General features: G+C 40.7%; 1 protein-coding gene across 3 annotated transcripts in view; it reads right to left on the bottom strand.

Moving 5' to 3' along the window:
- The window catches only part of scaper (S-phase cyclin A-associated protein in the ER), a 60,586-nt gene that overhangs the window by 3,643 nt on the left and 33,008 nt on the right, over positions 1-23,935 (bottom strand). For all 3 annotated transcript variants that reach the window (XM_031283056.2, XM_031283058.2, XM_031283057.2), the window contains 6 exons: positions 20,674-20,789; positions 12,551-12,674; positions 10,499-10,728; positions 8,700-8,855; positions 5,922-6,156; positions 4,217-4,366 (listed from right to left, as the gene is read on the bottom strand). In XM_031283056.2, coding sequence (XP_031138916.1) covers positions 4,217-4,366; positions 5,922-6,156; positions 8,700-8,855; positions 10,499-10,728; positions 12,551-12,674; positions 20,674-20,789 — 1,011 coding nt within the window. The remainder of the gene's footprint in view (positions 1-4,216; positions 4,367-5,921; positions 6,157-8,699; positions 8,856-10,498; positions 10,729-12,550; positions 12,675-20,673; positions 20,790-23,935) is intronic.

Consider the following 23,935-nt stretch of genomic DNA (forward strand, 5'->3'; position numbering starts at 1 on the left):
GAATTCATTAGAAACCATGATTCTGCAAAATCTAAAGAATCTATTCATTCTTGAGTTTTAAAACAGAATATTTATGGTTTAGGTATCATAATTTAACGCCCTAAAAAGTGTTGGATGTTTGAGCTGGGGCTCTGAGAAGATCCAACCCACAAATCACCCAGCGATCTCATAATCCTCCACTATGCACAGTTCCATCTTTAGCTGCCTAAACAAATTGTCGACCCTCAAGTGCCTGACGCAGAAAGACATAAAACAAAACCTGGTGGCAGCAAGAGTATGGAGGTTACAAAGAAACCAAGTCCCCTGCCAACTTTCCACGTCTCTACCAGGTGAAGAGCAACACCAGAGCCTGAAATGGTTTCCAACTAAAGATTATGCTGTAGCGTTACCTCTCCCAGCTCAGCTGAAGTATCTGCAGCTCAAAGCCTGACATCATAAAACTAACAACGAGCATCTGAACCCATGCATCTGGCTCGCATATATAGCAGACCCAGTAAAAACTCAAGTGTCTTGGCTGCTCTGTTTTTTCTTAAGTTCAGAGACCTGGCATTTTCAAACAGTGCCGAGTTTTATGACGCCTCCGTTACATAACTTCCTCACTGTCCACAATGACAACAAAGAGTGTGTAAAGTTAATGTTCTGAAACGCAAACAAATTCTTGGGAAACCAAAGTTAAAGCAGATTTAAGAAGAGGAAAGAGAAGAGGCGGCCACCATCCAGCCGTGCATCAAAGCATAAATCTCAACTAGCATTATTAGCCTGTACGCATGAGGCTGCAGCACTGCTGGAGGAGGCAAAGAAATGTTATTTTCTTACTACACAAATCTAATCATACATGTTTAATGTGACAGAAGAGAATTGACAATCTTGAATGTGTAGAAGAATCTCCATTCACTGTAGTGTCTAGACAGCTTGAACACCTCAGAAGGAACCAGAGTCAGAGCAGGGCCATATATCTGATATCTTACTGATAAGAGAAGCCGCACAGCATGCACCACAAAACAAAGGCAGTCAAATAATAGTTTAGAGCCTCTTTACAACATTTACAACGGCTGATTGAGACGTGCACAGGACGCTGTATAAATTACCTTTGTACAAGTGGATGCTACCGCCGCAGACATTGACACTCCAACTTGACTTTTAAGGCAATCGTCAGTTGTTTTAAAATCCCATAAAAAACTGCTGTTTACACAATGAAGCCTAATAACTCTTTATTTATCTCTATGAGCTGACGCTGTCATTCCATCCCAGATCTTTACTGCTGATAATTCCGCTCTGAAATTAACCTGACGACAGTGTAACAGACAAATGGAAACTCCTCACTGAAAGGTTTGCAGGGATAAAAATGTCCTCAGCTTCACTTAAAGTCAGTTGGACCTGCGCTCACCCTTGAAGCAGAGTGTAAATCATCTACCGAGCTCTCCTGCCAGTCAGTGGAGAGTGTGTCTGTCTGTGTTACTCTGCCTCTGTTTACTCTGCTGGGTGATACAGAGTGTGCATTCCCCAGTGCTGGCTCCCTATGGTCTGCACGAGCTGCACTTACCCTGCAGGCAGCGAGGGCTTGGTTGTCTTGGCTGTAATAGACTGCTGAAGGGAGCGTTTCAACATCAGGTTAACAGGAATTACAGGCCTAAAGCTTTGCTTGTGCCTGCGGGGCAAAGGAAACGCCCTCGTAGAGAATGGGAAGAAGAGGAATGATCCCACAGATAAGGCTGAGCTCTGGAGATGTGTGTGGGATGTGCAGTCTAGAGGTGATCCATAACTCATGTGATGCTTACAGGTATAAAGAAAACAGTTTACAAAATATAAGCACAGAGGAGTCAGGTAATCTCAGGAGCCAGTGCAAAGAAAACGATCCCATTACATTTCTAAAACGTCCATATGCTACCTGAAATTAGACCTACTTCTGTGTGTATGTGTGTGCATTTGTGTGTAGTTCACTCTGCTTGCGTGTGTGGCCATTTTCCATGTACTGGAAAAAAAATGCAAAGTTTTCTTAAGATTTCCACACTCTTAAATTGCTTGTGTCTTTCTAAAAAGCAAGCAGGAATAAGGAGGGTTAACATGTCAACAGTTTACAATTACAGTCTTGTCAGCTCAAAGATTCAACAGATCATCACCACGGATGATTCACAAATGAATCACTGTATTCAAAGAGAAGAAGATTACCAGCACGTATCTCTACAGGGAAAAAGGAAGTACAGTTACATGTCAGTTGAAATAGGTGTAATTTGTTCTGCTTTTCTTTGTCAAAAAGGTCTTGACGGACGCACCCAACAGACAATGAACATATGGCTACATGGCTCGGTGGCCCCCACAAGCAGAGACGCACTTGAAAAACACACAAGCCTACATATGTCACTCTCCCAAATGGCTTTTTGTGTGACAAGGTGAATTATTCATGCCCCTAGAGCAGAGGGAATACATCACTACGTATGGTGCTGCTTCAAAGTTCAGCTTTTTATGAGCAGCCTTATTTCTAGGGCATAAATATATATATATAAACAAAAGCTGGTGTGCCGACAGTGAATCCGCAGCCTACACGACCGCACAGGCCTCGGGTCGGGCCGCTTTTGTGTTCTGCCAATGCTTACATTAGCTTGAGAAAAGCTCAAGCTGCTCTAAATATTCTCCTTAACGCCATCCATCCTGGTGCGGAACTGAATGGACGTATTCCAGGAACTGGACCACTGGTAAAGATCAACTCCTTGTGGAGGTTGAGTGGGATCTTGTTTCCCAACAATATATACTTGAATATGATATATATATATATATATATTTTTTTTTTGTAAGGGGACGTATATTTTTTATTTTTTTCCCCCCACAAAACACGCTTATTGGCAGTCCCCAGGTTGTGGAGGAATGACAGATTTTGCATCAAATTAGCAACATATATATTTTTTTCCTTCCACCAAATACAGTCAAGCATGGCTGCTCTGTTAACGTCGCCATGGGTATACAAAGATGAATCATCTGTCACCCGCTTAATTTAATCATCAGTCCTTATTCAATTATTCAATATAATATGCAAATTGAATCTACAATGACCAACATATGCTAATTATGTACATCAGAATAATTGAATTGCTGAGAGAAAAGGAAAGCACCATAAACCGGAAGAAGATCCTTTAATTAGAAGTAAAAAAAAATCTGGTAAATTAGAATCAGTAAACAGTCTATAAATTGTTGTGGTGGGGGTCGACTGTGATCGCGCAGACATAAATTAAATATCAGAGGTTTGAGACTGAAGCTGTGCCTGCTGCCTGTGTGGGTCAGGCTTAACATAATCAAAGCCCAGCCAACTGTAGCTTGGCTAATCAGGGGCCCGGTAGACGGGCCATGCATGACAGCCAATTACACAGCAGCCAGGTCTGCTCCATCACATCATGCTGACTTCCACAGAGCCCCCTAAGTAGTCTTTACACCAGGCCAGCACACTGCTCTGCTTTACCAGGAAGGAACAATGGTTCACTCTGTGGTACAATAGACGACACACAGACCAAAAGCAGGAAGGTGCCAAGTCATGAATCTTTGAACAGGTGCTTTTTGTTACAATTAAAAAACTACACCCTTATTCTGACAAATAATACATGAACAGAATAATAGTAAGATGATATTATGGGCTCTTCTATCTCAGCAGACATCTTTTCACAACTGAAAGCATTACATGTAACATGTGCTGAAAAACAATTAAAGGATTAGCAGATTGACTGAAAATGTATCCATTACAATTTTAGCACTTAAAAGTAGAGCTGAATATACGTAGATTAATGTATTATTTGGTGGATAGAAAATGTATAGGCAACTATTTGATGCTCGTATTTTCCATACATGATAGTAAACTAAATATCTTTAGGTTTTGAGACTGTTGATCGGATAAAACAAGCAATTTGTATACAACAGATTGATTTGGAGATGCATTTTTTGAATATTGAATATCTATTATTATTTTTTACTGTTGGCCTGACAAATAAAAACCACCACTTGGTAATTAAGACAGGAATTTGTCATAACCTTTTAGATCTTATATACTAATAAATTAAACAATCGATAACAATTGGTAGATTGATTAACAAAACAAAAAACAACTGAAGTTACAGCTTTAACTATAACATAACATACTGTATATCTTAATATTTAGAGTAGTTTTGTTAAACAAAAAAACTAAAAATGTAATTAATTTCTGTGCAGTCAGTGCAGGTTCAAACTGGTTTACCTGGTTGTCCGGGTGGTTAACAGTAAAGTATCCCACACAGATGATCACTTCTTGCAGCAGTTCTTCAGAGGAATGCTGGGTACAGTACCAGAGCAGGGAGCTGACAATGTGTCGGAAAGCTAGAGACAGGCCCTCAGCTCCTAGAACAGACTGACAGATCACAGACAGAACATGTTGGTATGTTTTACAGTAAATTAAGTCAAAATAGCATAAATTGTCTATGATTGTGATTACAAAGAGCTCAATACAATAACAGTACAGAGTAATGAATGACAATATGTTTTGCTGGTGGGAACATACATGGTGTAAGAGTATAAGCAACTCAAACGGGGTCCCACCATAAAAAACCCCAATCCCGCTCAGAAATGAGATGCTAGGAGCAGCTCACAGACAGTATTTATTAAACATGTCAGTGTGACAGAGCACCATAAGATCATCACTATTCCACTGGAAGTTTGGGTGTGTTAGCACTGTAACATCCATAAATGCAATACCTGAGAAGCTAACGGTTGTTTTCAGGACTCATAACTTATGCATGCTGTCAAATGAAACAAAAGCAAATTGAGTATTTAATAATCAACTCGCAGATTGAAAATGAAAACCGCAGAGCAAGGACCAAAAAAATAATACTTCTGGTTTGAATGTGAACTTTTTTCACATTATTTTTGAAGATTACAGATTTGTTGCTGCATATTATGCCAACATGAAACCACTGTAAAACCCAGTTATTTATATTGCATTGAAACCTTTTGAAACTCCTCTCTAAACATATTATTGGGAGCTGAGGCGGCAGCAGAAAGCATTAACGGCCTGAATTCTGATCATCCATCCACCGCAACACATATTAGCCGGTGTTGTGCAGGTAATGTGAAACACAAGGTGATTACAACCCCCCGGGCCAAAAAAAAAAAAAAAGGAAACATTATTTAAAATGTTCATAAAACTCCGGCAGTGAAATGCTTTTATTTCCAGCTGTTTTGAGTTGCCTGAATGTGGCGGGTCAGTGAGAGGAAGCTGCTTCAAAGTAATGACCACAAGACATTAAAATAATTAACAGCATTCTCGCTTGCTGTCGTGCCTTTCCGTCTATGTGGTGACTTAGCACAGTGAAGCTGTCGCCCTCTCCTCCTCAGGGTGGGTAATGTACGGCCCTGCATACAGTGATAATCACTCGTGCTCCATCCTAACTGCTGACCCACCGGGCTCTATTCAATCCCAACAACTGACCTGGGGTCAGAGGGCACCTGTGTTTATGTCCACAGGTCAGCCTTGTCCTGAGGAGAGTAGCTCCTCTTCTAATGGCTCTTAACAAAAGGAACTAGCATCAATCTGATCATGTATACAACATTTATTGAATCCAGGCAGCATCATTTAAATATATTTGTAGGCATCTTTATAACACATGTGATAAGAGACAGGTCATTTAAATGACTCTTTCTACTGTTTATTCAAATACCAGTTAGTTAATGTGAAGGTACCAGCTACTCCTTCTAAAAACCTTCTAATGACCTATAAATGTCATTCTATGAAATATGTATGGTATGATAATGTATCTACAATACAGAAAATATGCTCAAACAAACATCATATGCTGAACTGTAAAGAAAAAAGTATCTATGACAAACTTTTTGTCACCAGTAGCAAAATCTGCTAGATCTTTAAGGAATCTTTTATTTGTGAAAACAGAATATATTTTAGATAATACCTGGAAGGCGGATAGGTCAAGCAGGGCAAAATTGTTGAGGAAGCGGATGCCTTGCAAAGCCACCTGGATGACCCCGGGGCTGTAGGGTTCCTGACTTTGGGAAGAAGACTCTGGCGAGAAACTGTGCAGCAGGATACAATAGAGAGTGTGTACCACTCCCACCAAGTCTGTGGACTGCAGCAGGGCCGTCAATCCAGTTGGGTCCTGGCGTTTATTGTCAAATATGCTGGGAGCACTGGAGAGGAAGAGAGGGGAAGGTTTGTGCTAAAAAAATAAATGGAAGATATGATACTATGAAACACTACGTAGCATTGAGGTCTTTGTTTTTTCTGTCTTTATGCTGCCATTGTCGTGCAAAAAACAACATGAGTGTTGGGTGTGACATCCCAAGACTGGGGACACAAATAGATAGATTTACTCACCAGACAAGGGCTTAAAGATGACTTTCCCTTTAGATAAGAGATACTACTCTGTTAGGCCGGCTACACACTGGATGCGTGGCGTGTCCGTTTTTTATTTCGGCTCCCATGTTAACAGGTTAGAGCTTGCACACCGCCTGCGTGACACGCACGTCTCGAAAACACGTGCATGCTAGAAACAGGACCGACGCCTATTTTTCAGGTGACACGCAAGCGTGTTGGAAGCGTTTTCATTCAAAATACAATACAAAAAGATGTTTATATGTCATTTTGACATGAATATATTTCATAAATGACATTTTGATGTTTGAAAGTCTCAAGGTTTTGACATAAATGCAGATATAAATGTAATTTAAAAAAATAAATAATTATTGATTTTCAATATTGCACCTGTCAATACAGAACAAAATATTCTGTAGCCTATTTTGCCGTCAATATTGTCGATGTTGTCTTTGCTGTAATCAAATCAGTATATATTTATGTTAACATGAAGAATACTACTGCTTGAGTGCAGTAAATCAATGGGAAACAGACAAGGCTAGCAGTAGCGCCGCATCAGACACGTTTCTGGTGTGCCAAGACATAGAAAACGCCATGCAGCCGCCACGCAACTGACATGCAACAGAAATGCCACGCTCACGCCACGCATCCAGTGTGTAGCTGGCGTTAGTGCTGCTACATTTCCTGACCTAACTGACTGCTGCGAGTGGAAGAGCACCAAGTTTTAAATGTGTTGCATGTTACATGTTGGATCACAGCTGCTCCTTAAGCCCATCTTCTGCTATTCGTGTGCTTCTGTTTATCTATGGAATACATTTTTTTCAGTCTTTGTATGCAAGGAGCTTTCAATCTGTTTCATTTATTGACTTAACTAGTCAAATTCACCGCCAGCCAGTTTGGGTGCAGCTGAAGAGTGGGACCTTCAAGATTGTCTCTTCCGCTCCCACTCCAGCTACATTAAACATAGTGATGCAATGACGTGAAGCTCACGGCAGCGATTTCAAGCTGGCGGATTGCACTGAGCTGCCTGACAAAGTGCTGAGTGCTCTGGCACATTTAATCAGAGAGGATTCAAGGTGACAGGTTTGTTTGGTTCCAACAAGATGCCACCTTGTTGGTTCAAGGGATCGGTAACATTATCCTTTCATTGAACATCACATTTAACAACAAAGCCAGGGATAATGCTTGACAGTATGGTGAAAAGGCTTGAGTCTGGTTTCAGTTTAAAGCAAATTGTCATGCTAGCAGCTTCAAAAGATAGGCATTCAGGTGGAGAATCCAATCATAGAAAATTAACAATTACAACATTTTTAACACACAACATGAAATAAGTTATATAGTATTTTTTAATCATATCAGTGCCTGCAGGGTCAACTGGACTACATACTCAACATTACTGCATTATTTGACATAAAAAATAAATGAAATGCTAAAGAAAATGAAAGTAATTAATGGAATACTGTTATTAATTATTTTCAGTCGCATTGCAGAACCCTCAGCTAGTACAGACAGACAATTTAAGACTACCGCAGCAGCACCAGCTATGATTTGCAGCCATGTAGAATGGAGGGTGTGTGACCTCTGGATGAAACCTACAGTGCATTCTGATACTTGATGTTAGCCAACAGGCTCTGTTGAAATATGCTGCTAGGCAAGAACATAGCCTCCTAATGCCATTATAATCCCCTGACACAGCAACTGGCATGGCCAAAATATTCTACAAGCCCACTGAGCATTCTTATATATGAATCTTGGCAGGACATACAGTAGCTCGGTGGCTGCTGTATTGATCATAACATTGATAGCTAGATTCAGTATAACAATTAAAATGCATCCAAATGTTATTGTAATGCACAACATCAAAGCATATGTGGCCCTGCTACCATGGTCAGCATTTCTATTCCTATTAAATGAGGAATTGTGGTACTGATGTCCATTGGTGTGACTGTGTGCGCGTCGCCTCTGTCAGCGGCGCCAGTGAACCTCGCTGAGTGGAGGTCACTGTAGCACACGTGGGTGGGCTTCCCCCACGCTGCAGGCTAAGGTTTATGGTGAGTGACATAGCGCTGGGTCAAGTAGATGCCTATCTCTATCGGCAGTAACGACAGCTTAGCCAGCTAGCTGGATGGGGGAAACGACCTGCTGTCTTTGTTTGAGTAACCGTGAACCCCATCTTTATAGATCCTTGTGTCATTAAAGAACTGACAGTGACTCAGTCCCTGTCATTAGACACACAGAGAAACGTGTGTGTGTGTGTGTGTGTGTGTGTGTGTGTGTGTGTGTGTGTGTGTTTGTCAGAGAAAGATCAAGAGATCACAGAGAAGTTTAAGATGTGTAACAGAGAAAGAGACATGCTCACCGTCCGGTTACGACAAAACACAGCTTACACATGCTGTGCAGCAGAGCTGAGGCTTGCTGGAGGAAAGCGGACATCTTGGGGTGCTCGTCTACAGGGCCTTGGATCGACAAGAAGCACCCGTACAGCTTGTCAATCAAACCCATGTTTACTACATAGCTGGAAGAAACAGACAAGAAGAGAAAAATAAACATGCCATGTCGTTAATAGCATTTTCCCAAATGTTAAAACAAATGAACTATGGGAGACTTCCTTTGTAAAATGCTAATCTCACACAGGCAAACAAAGGCCTTTACTGTGCATACTCCCACAGCACTGCAGCTGAAAGCGGATACCTCACCTAAGCCCTCCACCCCCTGCTATTACTGCCATATCTCCAATTTGTCTTTGCCAATGACAGGTCTCGTGATCATGTTCCCTGTACTCTTTCAGCCACAAATCACTGCTAATAGTGTCATTAGAGGGCTGTTGTGGCCCCTGTGCCAGCCCAGCTCTGGGCCCTTGGCAGTCTGCTGACCTGGGGCCGTCTTCTTACAGCTCCGGTATGCTTGGCCCTTCGGGCTCAGCTCAGGCACCAGCAGCTTATAGAAATCTATAGAGTACTACAGCTGCCAATCAAGGCTTTCTAGTAGCTGATGTGAAGCCATGGTTCCTCTTCTTATCACTGTCTTGTCTCTTCTTTCACGTAGCCTTTTTGTTAGAACTGTCACTCAAGGAGGTCCTCCTAAAACAGGTGATTATGACCGTTTTCAACCTCCACTGCAGGTCATCTGACACTTGAACCAACTCGCATTGTTTTGACTTGATCCTCTTCCACAGCTTTACTTCTGTTGAAAGGATCTTTCCTCACATGACTGCTTTGTTCAATGTCTGCCCTCTGTTTGACAACCTGCTTGGTGGTCGAACTTGCCACTTGGTGTCTTAACATTTATGACAATGATATGAGACTAAAAGCACTGAAAGCCAAACTTAGAAACTGGTAATGAGGGTAAAGGAAATGGTGATCTCCTCTGTGTGTGATATATGGGTTTGCATAATGGGAGAGTGTTGTAAAAGCTAAAAATGTTTTGATCTTTTGTCCTTCCTCACTAGCATATACATTATACAAGGCAGTTGAGGTAAATCTTGTGCCCGTACTTGGGATTACCAGTCTGACGACACCATTTTTCTCAGGCCCTCCCCTGTCTCCAGGGTTACGACTGGGTCAGTGGATGAGAGTGGTGGGCCTGTGCAGCTGCTCCGTCCAGATGAATCATGGCTTGTGGGAGAGATGGTGGAAAGACGGCACTCTTCCACAAGGCTTCATCAGGCCGGGCCTGCCTTTCCTCACAGCGAACATTGCTCCAACACAGCCCCGACTCCTACAGCCCAGACCCACATGGCTAGCTCCAACGCCAGGTTCAAGGAGACCTTTCAAAGCTTTGGAAGTGCTCTTTGTTTATGCTACTTTGTGCCGTGCCGCCCCCCCCCGAAACAGATTTTACTTGAAATGTAGCACTAAATGTGTGGAAAAAGTACAAGCTGGAAAAATGCCAGAATGCACCCTCATTCTCACACTACTCCCATTCTAATAAGACACCATTTGGACCATTTCCAAGAGATCTGACATTTTGTCAGCCTATTCTTTACATAAGGCACGCTGTTGAGGAAATCAGAGGTTGGCCAAGTCTCAACCCAGTGAAGAGGAATGGAGGAGGCATGTACTAAAGAAGGTAAAAAGGTCATGAGATGAGAAAAAGAGGTGCCATGTAGGAGGAGGAGAAGCAGAGTTAGAGTAGTACAGAGCGTTGGATGAAAAATACCTCATCAAGTCTTGTGTGCGACTGTTGAAGGACTCTGTGGCAGAGCTCTTGACCTTGGCATCTGGGGAGGAAATCCACGTGTTTTCGACTTGTCCAGACTCAGAGATGTGCGGCCACAGGGACCTCAGGATGGTAGCAATGGTCTGCAGCAGGCCTGTTGTCAAACCCTCAAAGACTTGTTTGTTCACACTGCGCCCAAAAATAGATTTGTCCTCATCTGGGACATATAGCTGCAAAAAAAAAAAAAATATGTTACAGAAGGTAGCCTACCTGTATACTGAGCAATTCATAAAAACTGTGTTCTTTGATAAACCCTTACGCTCATAGGCTGCATAAGAAATCTGATAGCATCCAAATGCTGTTAGACACGACATCAGAGTGTGATAGATCAACACAAGACCATTTATGGTCCATTTAACCTTCAGCATGCACATTAATGACCATTTAACAATGTTAAATACATAAACACATACATAAACAAATAAATAAACTTAAATAATGTTAAATGCCCTTTTTGTAACCAAAAATGATTTTCCCACATTGTTGGCACATTACTCAGTTTAGTGAGTTTCTTATTCACTGGCTGTCGGACAAAAAGTTGTAGGTTACCCTCCTGTGGTTTGTAATAGCTACAATAAACGCATATAGTAGCTGTTAAAGTACTTCCTCAGCCACAAAAATGACAAAAAAAGCTGGTGTAAACAAGTAAAGAAAGAACAAGCTACATGCCCAAATAAAAAGGCTGTGGAAAGAAATGAAACAGTGTAGTCAGACGAGCATTTCTCTCATTTGCATTTCCAGACAAACTTCATGAAACACACATGCAGAGGTCCACGTTTAAAATATAGTGCTACTATGTGAGTGGAGAACCTCTCAAAGGTAAAACCTTCTCATTTGGTCTAATGGTTGGGGTGCATGCTGACAGCATAGGTAAATCCACCGACATTCTCCACAAATCTAATTAAAAGGGTCCATGCTCATATGGCAGAGCAACCCCCAATGCTTTACTCTACTGCACACGCACACACACACACACACACACACACACACACACACACACACACACACACACACACACACACATATGAATATGCACTCAGTCAAGCAATGAAACAATATAAAAAACAAAGCTGTGTGGAATTTTTAAACTTTGTTGTCTGATGTAAATTAAATCACAATTTATCAGAGCAGGGTGTGGAGAAGCGTGAATAATTTCTGAGCCCAATTCTTAATCTGCATTGAACACATGGAGTTACAGTTATTTAGCTGTTGGATATGTCAGTCAGCAGAGCAGCTGCTGGGATATGTTTTATATAAACTGAACCATACAGGCTAACCTCTCCCTGTGTGCCCTAAGGAAATATGACTGCTTTGGATTGGAACTCACTCACTGGAGAAGGAAGCCCCAGAAGAGTTCATGCATGTACCACAACCCTGTGCCTGTGCCTTGTCCTGTCTGTGTTGTGAGTGTAGGCGGCCCCAGCGAGCCGCCACCGTTAGATGTTTGGAGTGGGCTGATGTTTACAGTCCTTCTTACAGAGTGCTGAAGGATATGGGCTGACATGTCGCCGCAATGCAGCCTGCCTGCCTGCCTGCCTGCCTGACTGACTGACTGACTGACTGTGCTCTCACATTCCCTCAGTTGTGAGGCATCTGTGGAGAGGTTGGGCAACGGTTTGATCCTCGCTAGCTTGTGTCTTGCTCTGTCTTTCATTAACACTGTGGCAGGAACAGACACCAGCGAAAAGGCAGGGTTTTCTCAGCGGTCAAAGCACTGTATATCAACAGATGAATGTAAAGACAACAAGGAAGGCTTAATAAAAAGGCTAACTGTATACGTGGCTACGTTAGAAATACTCTGTTAGTTTGATCACGCCTTGAATACTCTGTATCTAAACATATTCAGCATCTCCTTTACATTTACTGAACTTTATACAAATTGAAATAACGCTGTTGGCACAAACGTATTACACAAATATTGATTCTATCATTTGTGTAACAGTTTATTTGTGATGGGAAATGAGGTCTCAGTCAGGTGCTGCATATACTTACTGTTAACTGATGCAGCAGCAGGTCCATGAGGAGCGCTATCTTGTTGCTAAACAGCACATAGGAGCAGTTGAGGGGGCAGCAGGAACATGCCAGGTAGTAGGTATTTACAGCAGCACAGAGGGATCTAACACAAAAAGATGACAAATAGTTATTAATCACAATAAAAAAAAAAATGACACACACACACACCTCAAGGCTAGCTCTTACTCCCCTTGCGATTCGTTAAAGAAACACTACTACTGGGATGTAAATGTCTCGCCCTGGGCACTGACAAGATCATCTGCAGTCATCAGAAAACCAAACACACTCTCCTGTATTTGTGGTTCCTTAAGGGTGCAGTTTGTCTTCACAAGTCAAAAGCATATCTCACTGACAGCGCGAGTAAGGAAGCTGATTCGAGGAATAAAACACTCATATCAGCTACTTATGGGGAGACTCCCCTCACTACAGCCACCTTCAGAGGAGCTGAGCGCAATCTCAGTCCCATCTTGGCTGAGATGGTGCAGCATTTCCGCTGGAGAGATAAAACTACTCCTCTCAGCAGCTCCTCACAGCCGCCAGGCAGCAGCCAGTGCTGAGGCAGTCAGCATGCCCCTGTATTATGTCTGCTCTAAAACAAGCCTCAGAGAAGATTAATGCTTCAGATAACTGACCAATCGTTCTGCTGTGACTACTATTCCCCCTCGCCCCCGTTTCATCAGTTAATATTTTTTGACAACTGTATATTCTAGCCATTGGCGAAATGGCGTGTCCTATCTGCTCGCTGGAGGAAAGGAATCTGCCTCTCCAGTGCCTAAAGTAGGCCATGTTTATTTTAACTGGTAAACATTTTGATATCTACCGAAACCTTCACATCTGCTGCGCGTTTTCGGTCAAACCACGCTGGCATAGGAAAGGAAAATAGATTAGGCCGAGGCAGACCCAAGTCTGTCAATAACTTCCTCCATTCTTTGCTCTGCATTTGCTAGTGGGCGGATCAGTCGTTTTCGCTGTATCGTTATTGACATTGCAGAGTAAAGCTGTCAGACATGGAATGTGGTGTTAATGTGAGAAGCACTATATTTTGAGTGATCGGATAGTGTCCAAATCTGACATCAAAGCTTACTTCCGTCCACCTGAAAACAATAACAGAGCAGAGCCCTTTTGCAAATTGTAAATGTCCTATATGGCAGCTATATTGACAGTAATTTTATTAAAGCATAAAGACGCTGGAAAAAGTTAAGCCATAATGGTTAAGTGCACTGATTGAGCAGTCTGTGTGGAGCAAGAGGTGAGGTAACATGAGATCCCAACCAAACTATGCTGTGTGCAGCCATGCTACATCAGGACTCTGGCTCTCCAGTGAACATGGGACAAAGATCAGCGTCTATGCAAATACCAAAACGACAACTCAACTACTTTTTCTCAAATACTGTTGTAAAATTATATGCTTCACACAGCTTATGAAATTCAAGCTGTGGTAGCTGGCATGTACATTCCTTTAAAAGGACAGGAGTTACTTTAGGTGCTTTAAGTCAATATTCTGGTATTTAAGATCATGTGCCTACTGAGTAAAGTAGTGCACAATAGTAAGGATATCATATGACCTATCAGAGATAAAATGACTAGGCAGGACTGACTTGATTACAGTCAAAGAGCTGTTTCAGAACGGCCAGATAAAGTTCATCTTGGTTAATGGTAGCAGTCAGGTTACACCTATGACAACTGAGATTTGGTGCTCTCTTCCTGACAAATGTTTGTTGTACGTATTTTACAAAGTATACCTAGGAAGCAGTAGTGTCACCATTTATTTTATAACAGCTTCAATCCTCCTTGGAATGCTGCCATGACAGTCCCTATAATGGGATATTCAATCGTTCCTTCAAGAAGAAATGAAGAAGGCTGTAATCTTCCTTGAACTCTGAACTTCTCGTGAAGTTTTGGATCAGCAGACTGGAGAGGCAGTGCAAACATTCTGAATCAATAAAGGTTAACGTGCCCAAAAAATAATCATCTTAAAAAAATGCTAACTTTTCTCCTGTCTAAAACATGTTCACAAATGGCAAAAAAAATGTCAAGGACAACTTATCAGGTTGTGCAAATATCAAAATCGTTTTGTTTGTTACATTTGATAGAGGCAGTTTCTACGTGGCAGCTTTGCCATAAACATTAACTTTGGCAAACAATGAAATTATGTGTGTTAATTTTGATTCTGTCATCAATTGTGTTTTGTACTCTACTGTATGTTGGACACCTTTTGACCAAACCTTTCAAATGCATGTCCATGTTCGGCATTTGGTGCAATGATTTATGAGACTGTCCCCCTTGTCACACTCTACTTAAGAGTATAAACAGGGTACTGTAAAAGTTACGCTTTAAAAGAAAGAAAAAAAACTTTTATTTCAAAAAAGGACAAATAGGAAAGTAGTATTACACACCAGTGATTTTTGGGCTTTGCACATTTTAATTCAAGGCACTGCTGTATTTTCTCTCTACAACATGACAAGTATTTTCTAATTAAATCACTTGACTTCTGTCAAGACAGATCGGGCCCTCTGGCTTTACAATCAACTCACTTAACTGCTCATGTAATGAGCATGCAATTGCTTTGTAACACAGCTAATCAGGCTTGTCTTTGGATGTCTCTGAACAAATGAGGACGCTGTCAAAGGCATGTTTGAGTTATGCCCTTACACCAGCTTGTACAATGAACCATCACAGTGATCGGTCTTTGGTTTCCTCCCACCTAATTGAGCTTGATGAGCATGACACCTGATATTCCACCCTCCCTGGGATTCTCACTATCTCAGTACCCCTCAATGACAGCTCCAGTCAAAGATTTTGCGGAACAATTTGTTAAAGTGCCACACCACCCTGTCTCATGTTGCACAAAAACTTTGTGGGGACTGATGTGTGCCAGTCTATCTGAGCAGGCAACATTCCTCCACCTACAGCACTATGGGGTTCTCATTACACTAAGAGATTGTGCTTCACATGTTCACAAAATGACCACAGACACTATCCATCCATCGTATTATCACTCTAAGAACAATTCTGCTTTGAAGTTGGACTTGAGAAGGAACAGAAAGAAATTAAGATGCAAATAATGAGCAATGTAATCTGCCCATCTACACTAAACAGCTTAACCTCACACCAGCCAGGGAATACCATTTTACCTGTAAAGCTATTTAGATCCATAGAGAAATGAGGCCAAGATGTAGAGGGATGGAGAACATCTGATCCTGTCTCGCCCCCCTAGAGCCCTCTGGGGGCTCTGCCTGGGTGGCCAACAGCCCTACACATGATAAGGTGGAGGCTTGGGAGAAGGGAGGGGACATTGGGTGTGCAACTGACCTCTGAATTTAAACTCCTAATATTCAAATATTACTTAATTTCAGATAAAGGCTGATAGACAAGGCCAGAACAAAAAGACTAAGAGGAAGAAACTATTCCTGAAGGTCAGGATTTGTCCACAATACAACTCAAAAAGCATCCAGACTTCACTGCCTGGCTAAACTCTTCAGCATAAATCAGAAGGAAAACAGATAAACTAGCAGTGCGATATACGGTTATTGATTTTGTCTATCTTTCAACATAAAGCCATTTATTATATTCAATAGCCAACTCTCAATTGAGTTGACAACAAGACAACAAGCATGTAAAAGGCTCTTTATGCTTTTTGTCACTGCCTTGACTTATCAACCCTGAGATCTGTGCTTCTCAACCTGAGTCTCACATTTCTCGCCCTCTCTGTGCGTTTCCTATGTGCGCAGTCAAGCCTGACTGGAGCAACGCTGCAGAAATCTGACCAACTTCCAGATCAGGTTGAGTCCCTGCCTCTTAAACAGGGTAAATTTGTGTTCAGGAGAAGAAAAAGAATCCTGAGCCAAAATAAAAGGTGAGGAGCAAATCCATTTCCTTGTGCTGTCAAACAATCCCTTCATTCACTGCTATCTAAATGACATTTAATTTGATTCTGCTGTTGATCTCTCCGATACCCTGAGTGCTTCCAAGACATCTACTCTGGCTGCCGTGCCACACTGGCCAGGTATGAAGGGGGAGAAATCTGATGAGCCGTCACACAGCATCACGCACGGGAGAATGAGTGTGTGCACACACGCACTCTCACAAATGGTGGAAAACATCCTGAAATAAAACCACAGGTAGCAGGTCTGATTTCACAGGATACACCAGGTCATGTGAGACAGTGGTGGAAATACAAATTGGGTTAACACGCAATGTCCAAGGACTCCTAAACCCTCCTCTGGAGATCACCTGTTCAAGTTACCGTCATAGCTTATACTTTTACAGTGGAAATTGTCAACATACAGTACGACCAAAACATTAGAATATAAACTTTAGAATTTGATTTTTGCTCCCCAAATTATCGAGTGTCTCAGGTCTCTGTTGTTTGGTTTTTAGCAAAACGTTGTGTATAGGCAGATGGAGCCGAGTGCTGAGACCATTTACAAGCAGTACATAAGTCTTTCGTACCCCCTTCTCTTCAGTGACCCCTATTGGAAGACATAAGAACAAGCCAAAAAAAAAAAAATCTAGACATCTCTGACACTGGTTTTGGGTTTAACTTATGTTATCATAATGGAAAGAAAAAAATATTCTTCCATGCAAACTAACTACTGGAACACAAACATTTATTTTTATACTAGTTAAACAGTCTGGGACAAAACAGCTTCAACTACACTATAGTGCTCATACTGTACAGTATATGTTACTGGTACAAACTCTGGTACAAATGCTAGGACATATGATGGGTATAATGGGTACTTCACAGAGTAAAATATAGATATTACCTCCCCATCCCACAGGGCACTACAGGTTCATGTTACATTAACGTACATCCTGGACTATATACCTGTACATTGCACAAACTATATCTCCTGAACTTTTTGCATATTCATCAACATCTTTGCACATCCTGTAATAACCCAGAAAGCCTTCTTTTTTTAAACAGTTAAATGGGAATATTTTAAGATTTTCTTAGACTTCAATGGTAGTTAACTGAATAGCTTTTGGTTTCGGACTGTTAATTTGATAAGACAAACAATTTGAAGATGTCACCTTGGGCTCTGGGAACTTGTGATGGACATTTTTCACAATTTTCTGATATTTTACAAAAACAAAACAATTACTTGTGAAAGTAATTGGCGGATTAATAATGTTAAGAAGCAGATACAAATATGTTCAACAATGGCGTTAAGTGATTTAAGCATATTAAAATTCCATGAATATGAATTAGAGACAAATAATTAACACATTGAAAATATAAACAACTAATAAAATGAATGTGAAGTAAAATGTATTTTGTTCACAAAAAACTACATGCTAACATTTGAGAAATCATTGTGCGTTTTGTGAGATATCATCTCTCCAGCTGAAGCTGATAGTGGCTGCATAAACCCTGATCTAGACATTCCAGTGACCACAGGGTTACACCAGGACATTAGTGGAGCCTCGCAGAGGAATTAGCTCATTAATGTAATGGTAACAATATAGAATTGGCCTCCCCGGGGAGAGATATGGCAGGAGAATCTCCGCAGCTGCCTTTTTTGTAAATCACTCAGCTTATCTGGTTGGAGGAGGTGATCAATACGGCAGCATCACTGTAAACAGATAATGTAGCACACTCTGGAACGAGCGTCTGCAGAGCAGCCCATTAGGCCACACAGGCATCCAGATGACAGATAGTGATAAGTAGACAGTCGAGCTGCGTCCTTGCGTTGTATCTCGTCACCAGCTCCCGACTACACTGACCTGACTGAGGTGCATCACAAGGTTAAAGTGTGACCTCTCCTACATTTCACACAGTTTACAAAACAGAAAAAAAGGAATCAGTGACATTTGTTTGAGTGAAATTGGGACTATTCCAATCTGCACATGGATTCATAAAAATAACAGCCTTTTATTTTCCTACATTGTAGCCTACTACTGTACTGTAATAACTACATTAATGTATAATGGTATGTTCTTTCAATCTAAACTACAGAGCATATTGTATACAATACATGTGCTCAGAATGAATGTCGCCACAGGGCTGGAATGATGTGTTCATCAGGGGCTTATCCCCGCTTCAGTTCTTAGCTCTCAGCTGGCAAAGCTCTTAAGGGTCCAGCGGTATTAGCAGCACAGGACTAACTGACAGGCAAGCTGGTGAACCAAGCTATCAAGCTCGATTCTAAACAAGCTATTGAAATAACCTATTAGGCCTTAGACATTCTGTAGTGTGACAGCTGTTAATCTCATGCATGTGTAAAACTCCTCTGCAGAGAAACCTGTTTAGCCATGGGGGAAAGGTTTAGTTATGGAAGTAAAGCCAATTCCAGACCATACTTTATAACTATACATAACTCACACCAGAGTTTGATTGGGCTAGTGTGCAGAGGATAGTAACACAAGGGCCTAATCTTCACCTCCCGTTCCTTCAGCACAGCATGTCAAGATGTCTTAAAAGCCAAGGAGGTAGTGTATGCACTTAAGCGAACACACCGTCATGCACGGATGTGCAAACAAACTCAGCAAACAAACGCTTTGTCCTAGAAGACAGTCTCTCCATTTAAGATAATAACATTTCTTCCAATTCAGAAGTCTGCTTGAAATTCCCTCAGATTACAATGATTGAGGAAGAGAGAGTACAAAAAAATCAATATACATGTGATGCCCTTTAAAAGCCTTATAAATATAAGAAGCATTTGTCCATTAGCAGAGATTCAGAGACCAGTAAATGCTAATGAATGGGAGTGCAAGGCCATTCGAGTCCATTACAGAGTCCCACTAGTGAGTATGGCAGCCTCTCTGAGGTTATCTACTGGCAGGCCATGCAAACGCCAGACCCACAACTCAAAAATACTCTGCACTCTAAATGATAAATGGGACACATGTGCTTTTTGTGTTTCGAGAGAAAAGAAAGAACACAAATTGATTACGGAAATGGAAATGCTCTCTATTTCTAGAAGGGCAGCGCTGTTACTTATTAATACATTTTGATATTTATTGAGATGAAGCAATTATAAACAATGATGAAGTAGGTTAGTTGAGATTAGCTCACTCACTTTGGGCAATTGCAAAAACAATCCCAAAGAAAGAGGAAATAAAGAAGTGTGTTGTCAGTAGGGTCAGAGAAAGGATACAGTCAGAGAAGTCATTGAGAAGGACAGTAACAGCTGTTTGAGGCCTTGTGAATATACAGCACTGAGTCGACAGACAAATCTTCCTGTCCTTTTAAGTTTTGTAAACACAATCAGAAGTGCAAAAAATTAAATCTGTTAATACCATTTTTGTTCTTTCAACACTTGTCCGCACACAAAGAGCAGTGTATTTGTACACAGTCAAAGAGAAATGTATATGTAAGAATGTGTTTACATTTTTGCCAGTGAAAAGGTGTACTGCCAGTTATAAATAACCTAATCCATTTCTGTTTCTTTGATATTTTGTAATTATAGAGTAATACATACTAATACAAATACAACCTTTTTTTTTTTACTAGTAAATACATTAAGTAAGACAGCCCATATGTGTTCATATTCTATTAGAGTACAGCGTTGATAGTAGTGATTGATGTATTTAGTCTAATAAGGCATGGCATTAGGTCATTAAATAACATTAGATAAACACTATGGATCAACATTTATTGAAAAATAAGTTCTGATATTATATATTATTTTTAGTGGGGTCATCATGCAGGTGCTGTACATCATAGATCGTTCATAAAAAGGAAGGAAATATATCTGTCATTGCAGAAAATCACTCCACACCTGTTCCAATCCTGACAATGAACCTACATTTATTTTTACAACTAGTCAACAAGATTACTCTCACTTGTGGCTTATGTCGCAGCTGATCTAACAACAACTGGTCAGCGTTTCAGAAATCAAACTGTTCCAATCATAACATAAAGAGACAGCTCACCCTGCTGGCTTGAAACAGAAACTTGATTAAGTCATGGTAATAAACTGAAGGGCATAGCAAATATTTTTTTTTTTTTTTTTTTTTTTTTTTTTAAATTGTTTTTTATTTTTAGTGGAGTTGTTAAATCCCAGAAAAATACCTGAGCATCCAATTTTATGCATTTAAACTATATCGTTATGTTAATTAAAATGTAAGAATTTCTATTCGGTAACAGTACTCACTTGAGAGGAATACGAGGAACTGCAGTGGGTGTGGAAGCAGCAGCGAAGACCTGCAGTATTTGTTCCAGAGCTGACAGGCCACCGCCTACTTGGAAGGCCACTTGGTCTGCATTGTTCTGTTGAGACAATAAGAGAGAGAGAGAGAGAGAGAGAGAGAGAGAGAGAGAGAGAGAGAGAGAGAGAGAGAGAGAGAGAGAGAGAGAGAGAGAGAGAGAGAGAGAGAGGGTAAGTCAGGGGACAACGAGCCACAGGCTGGACAGGGGATTACATGGCTCTCACCAGAGAGGGAACCTCTCTTTCTCCTACAGGGGTGAGGGAAGTATTCCTGTTTAATCTCAAAAGTGCACAACCTGACTCCGACAACAGTCAAGTTTCAGTGGAAGGCAAATGCTCTGCAGGCTCCAGTTAGCACCGGGGTGGTCTCAACGGATGAGACCACCTCGGAAACTGGACTAAGGGTAACTGAAAAAATGCCAAGAATGGGGCTATTAGAACTCTTAAATTAAGACAATCATTCTATTAGGATAGAATACAGAAAAACATTAGATTATTATCATAATCAGACCTATATTGATAATGCATTAGATCTACTGAGGTAATAAAGATGCAGCATTTACATTACTTCACATATTGTGTCAGCATTGACAGGGATTAAAGAGCTATGTAATCCTGTTCAGAAATTTTTCCTCAACCTTCAACACTATCCAGCCTCACATGTTCGCAGAGGAGCTCCTCTCACACTTTAGTTACTTTAGAAGTGAAAATGTTGCAATGATGGCAGACTTTTCTTACTACCTGATAGCGTGTTTGACTTAATGGTCCTATCTCACAGTGGTGCTTTAGCTCTAATGGCTTTGTTCAAATTCTGTTTTTCTCCTTTCACTGTCCTATTCATTTTATTTTAGACTAAAGATCTTAGTGCAGACAGTATGTCGGACAAAAGTTTTTCAGATATGCAGATGACGGGCAACAGTGGACATTGTTATGCCATTAAAACACATTATTTGCTAGAAATTAAAAGGTTAAAATGTTGAGACCAATAATAAGCCAATATATTTTAAAAGGGTACGTGCGTGGAAAAATATTTCTGTGAATATCAGGTTAAAAAAGTTTAAGCTTTCAAATGTGCCCTATTTATGGCATTTTAAACTTGAATCAATATTAAACTGTAGAAAATATCCAGTCTACAAAGAGCAACTCACTCAAATGTTAAAGAGACATGTGATGAGGGAGGTTAATGTCATTTGACTTCCTGATTACTCTCAGAGAGTGTATTTTAAATTGCACTGTAACTCGAGTAAAACTACCAGTAACACATTTACTGGTTGCACAATCAAACTGGTTAATTTCAACATTAAACTATTTTTCAATTCAATTTTATTTATAGTATCAAATTATAACAAGAGTTATCTCAAGACCCTTTACATTTTATATGTCCATGGAAGAACTCTGTTTTGCATTTCCTTTATTACTCTCTTATAATAGGGTCCACTCCTATTAGATTTATTTATATTAGGTACACATCCCTGTCACACACTTCGTGTTACTCCAGTCAGTGAGGACTTTAGTGAACTAAACTGCCAAATGTTTTTACTCAATGGTAATAATAAACAAAATCAGCAGTAGTGCCATAGGCGAGGATATTGGTTAAATTACTTAATTTCATACTTCCATGTTTGTAATTGCCATTCATTTTCTGTGAACTGAACTTAATAAGGGTATAAAGGATTTTTTAAATATCAAGTTAAGTTCCTGTTGTTTTTAAGTTACATTCTTTTTTCTCACTTTACTTACTAATATATTAAATAGATTACAAATAAACTAACTTAGAAGAAAAAAGTTAGTTGGGTACATTATATTTATGTACACATGTAAATAGTTAAGTCCTGCCATCCTGTGATGATAGAGTAATTGGCAGTAGGTCAGATGCAGTTGCTACAGTGTCTTATAAATCAACAAGTACAAAGCCAGAAGCCAGCGCTGCCGATCAGGCATGTTTGTGCCTGGGCCGACAGGGAGGAAGGGAGCTGGAGGGGAGCTGCTGATGGAGGGCAGTCTTCACACAACTGCAGAGGGCCGTGTTACACTGTAGACACTCCTCTGCCTCCACCTAATGAGGCTCCTCAATGCTGTGACAGTACTAAAATCCAGCCACTTCACAGTGCTTTTGTTCCGCAGATGGGAAGTTGCCAACAAGCCTGAACACATTGAGAGAGAAGCGCTTTACCAAATTACAGATAAGCTCTTTATCTGTCATTCATGCCGCTGCTGAGGTAACTGCTCCTCGATTCCGGTGTTAGACACACATAGAAGACTCACGGAACAATCATTTAGGGTTTGGGACAAAAACATTTTCAAACACGCCAAACACCCTTTACCTTCAACATAATTAGAAATGTCTCAAAGACTAAGCAGTGTTTGTAAAAGACCTCATTATGACTTCCTTTCTGTAGGTTGCCAGCAGTTTCCATGCTTAATCAATTGGGTCTCAGTCACTGAGCTTGGCTTAACCCCTCTCTTAACCCTCCCATCAACACACCGTCCTAAAAGCTTCTAGGCAAAATGAGAAAAGGCAGCTCTTTCATAGCAGCTTATCAAATGGTATTAAAGAGGGTAACTGGGACCTGCCCAGTCCTGGCTGTGTTTCTTGGCTAGTCAGTGCTTTTTTTTGCTCTGCTGACAGATTTATCTGTTGTGATGATGGAACAATACAAGTGAAGAGGATTAAGTTCAAACTACCTGACATACTATCTTAAGGTGGTCTATGCATGCAATCGGCCACAAAAACAAAGCAGGCACAAGTCATGCACAGCAAAAGGAATCATGTTTGTATGTAATTACAGTGACAGTTTATGTTCACAGTAAGCTGAATTTGAATAAACTCTTAACAGGATGAAAACAATGTTGTCACCCTGTGCTCTCAAACGGATACTCAGACAGAAATACACTTGTTTGCAATCAAAGTTAAATAAGATTAGTTATCAGTTTCCTTTCTGCATTGAGGCTACATTTAGCTGAAAATTGCAAGATTTGCACACACTCAGATAAAAACAAATCAAGGGACTCTTGATGCATAGGTGGCTAGCAAATCTTAGCATGCTAACACGCTAACCCAGGATGGTGAAGATGGCAATCATTATACCTGCCATACATCAGCATGTTAGCATGCTGACATTAGCATTTAGCTCAAAGCCCCACTGTGCATATGTACAGACTCACAAAGCTGCTAGTGTGGCTGTAGACTTTTAGTTTAGAGGGTCAC

The sequence above is a fragment of the Sander lucioperca genome, chromosome 7 (assembly GCF_008315115.2).
Source record: "Sander lucioperca isolate FBNREF2018 chromosome 7, SLUC_FBN_1.2, whole genome shotgun sequence".
NCBI lineage: Eukaryota > Metazoa > Chordata > Actinopteri > Perciformes > Percidae > Sander > Sander lucioperca.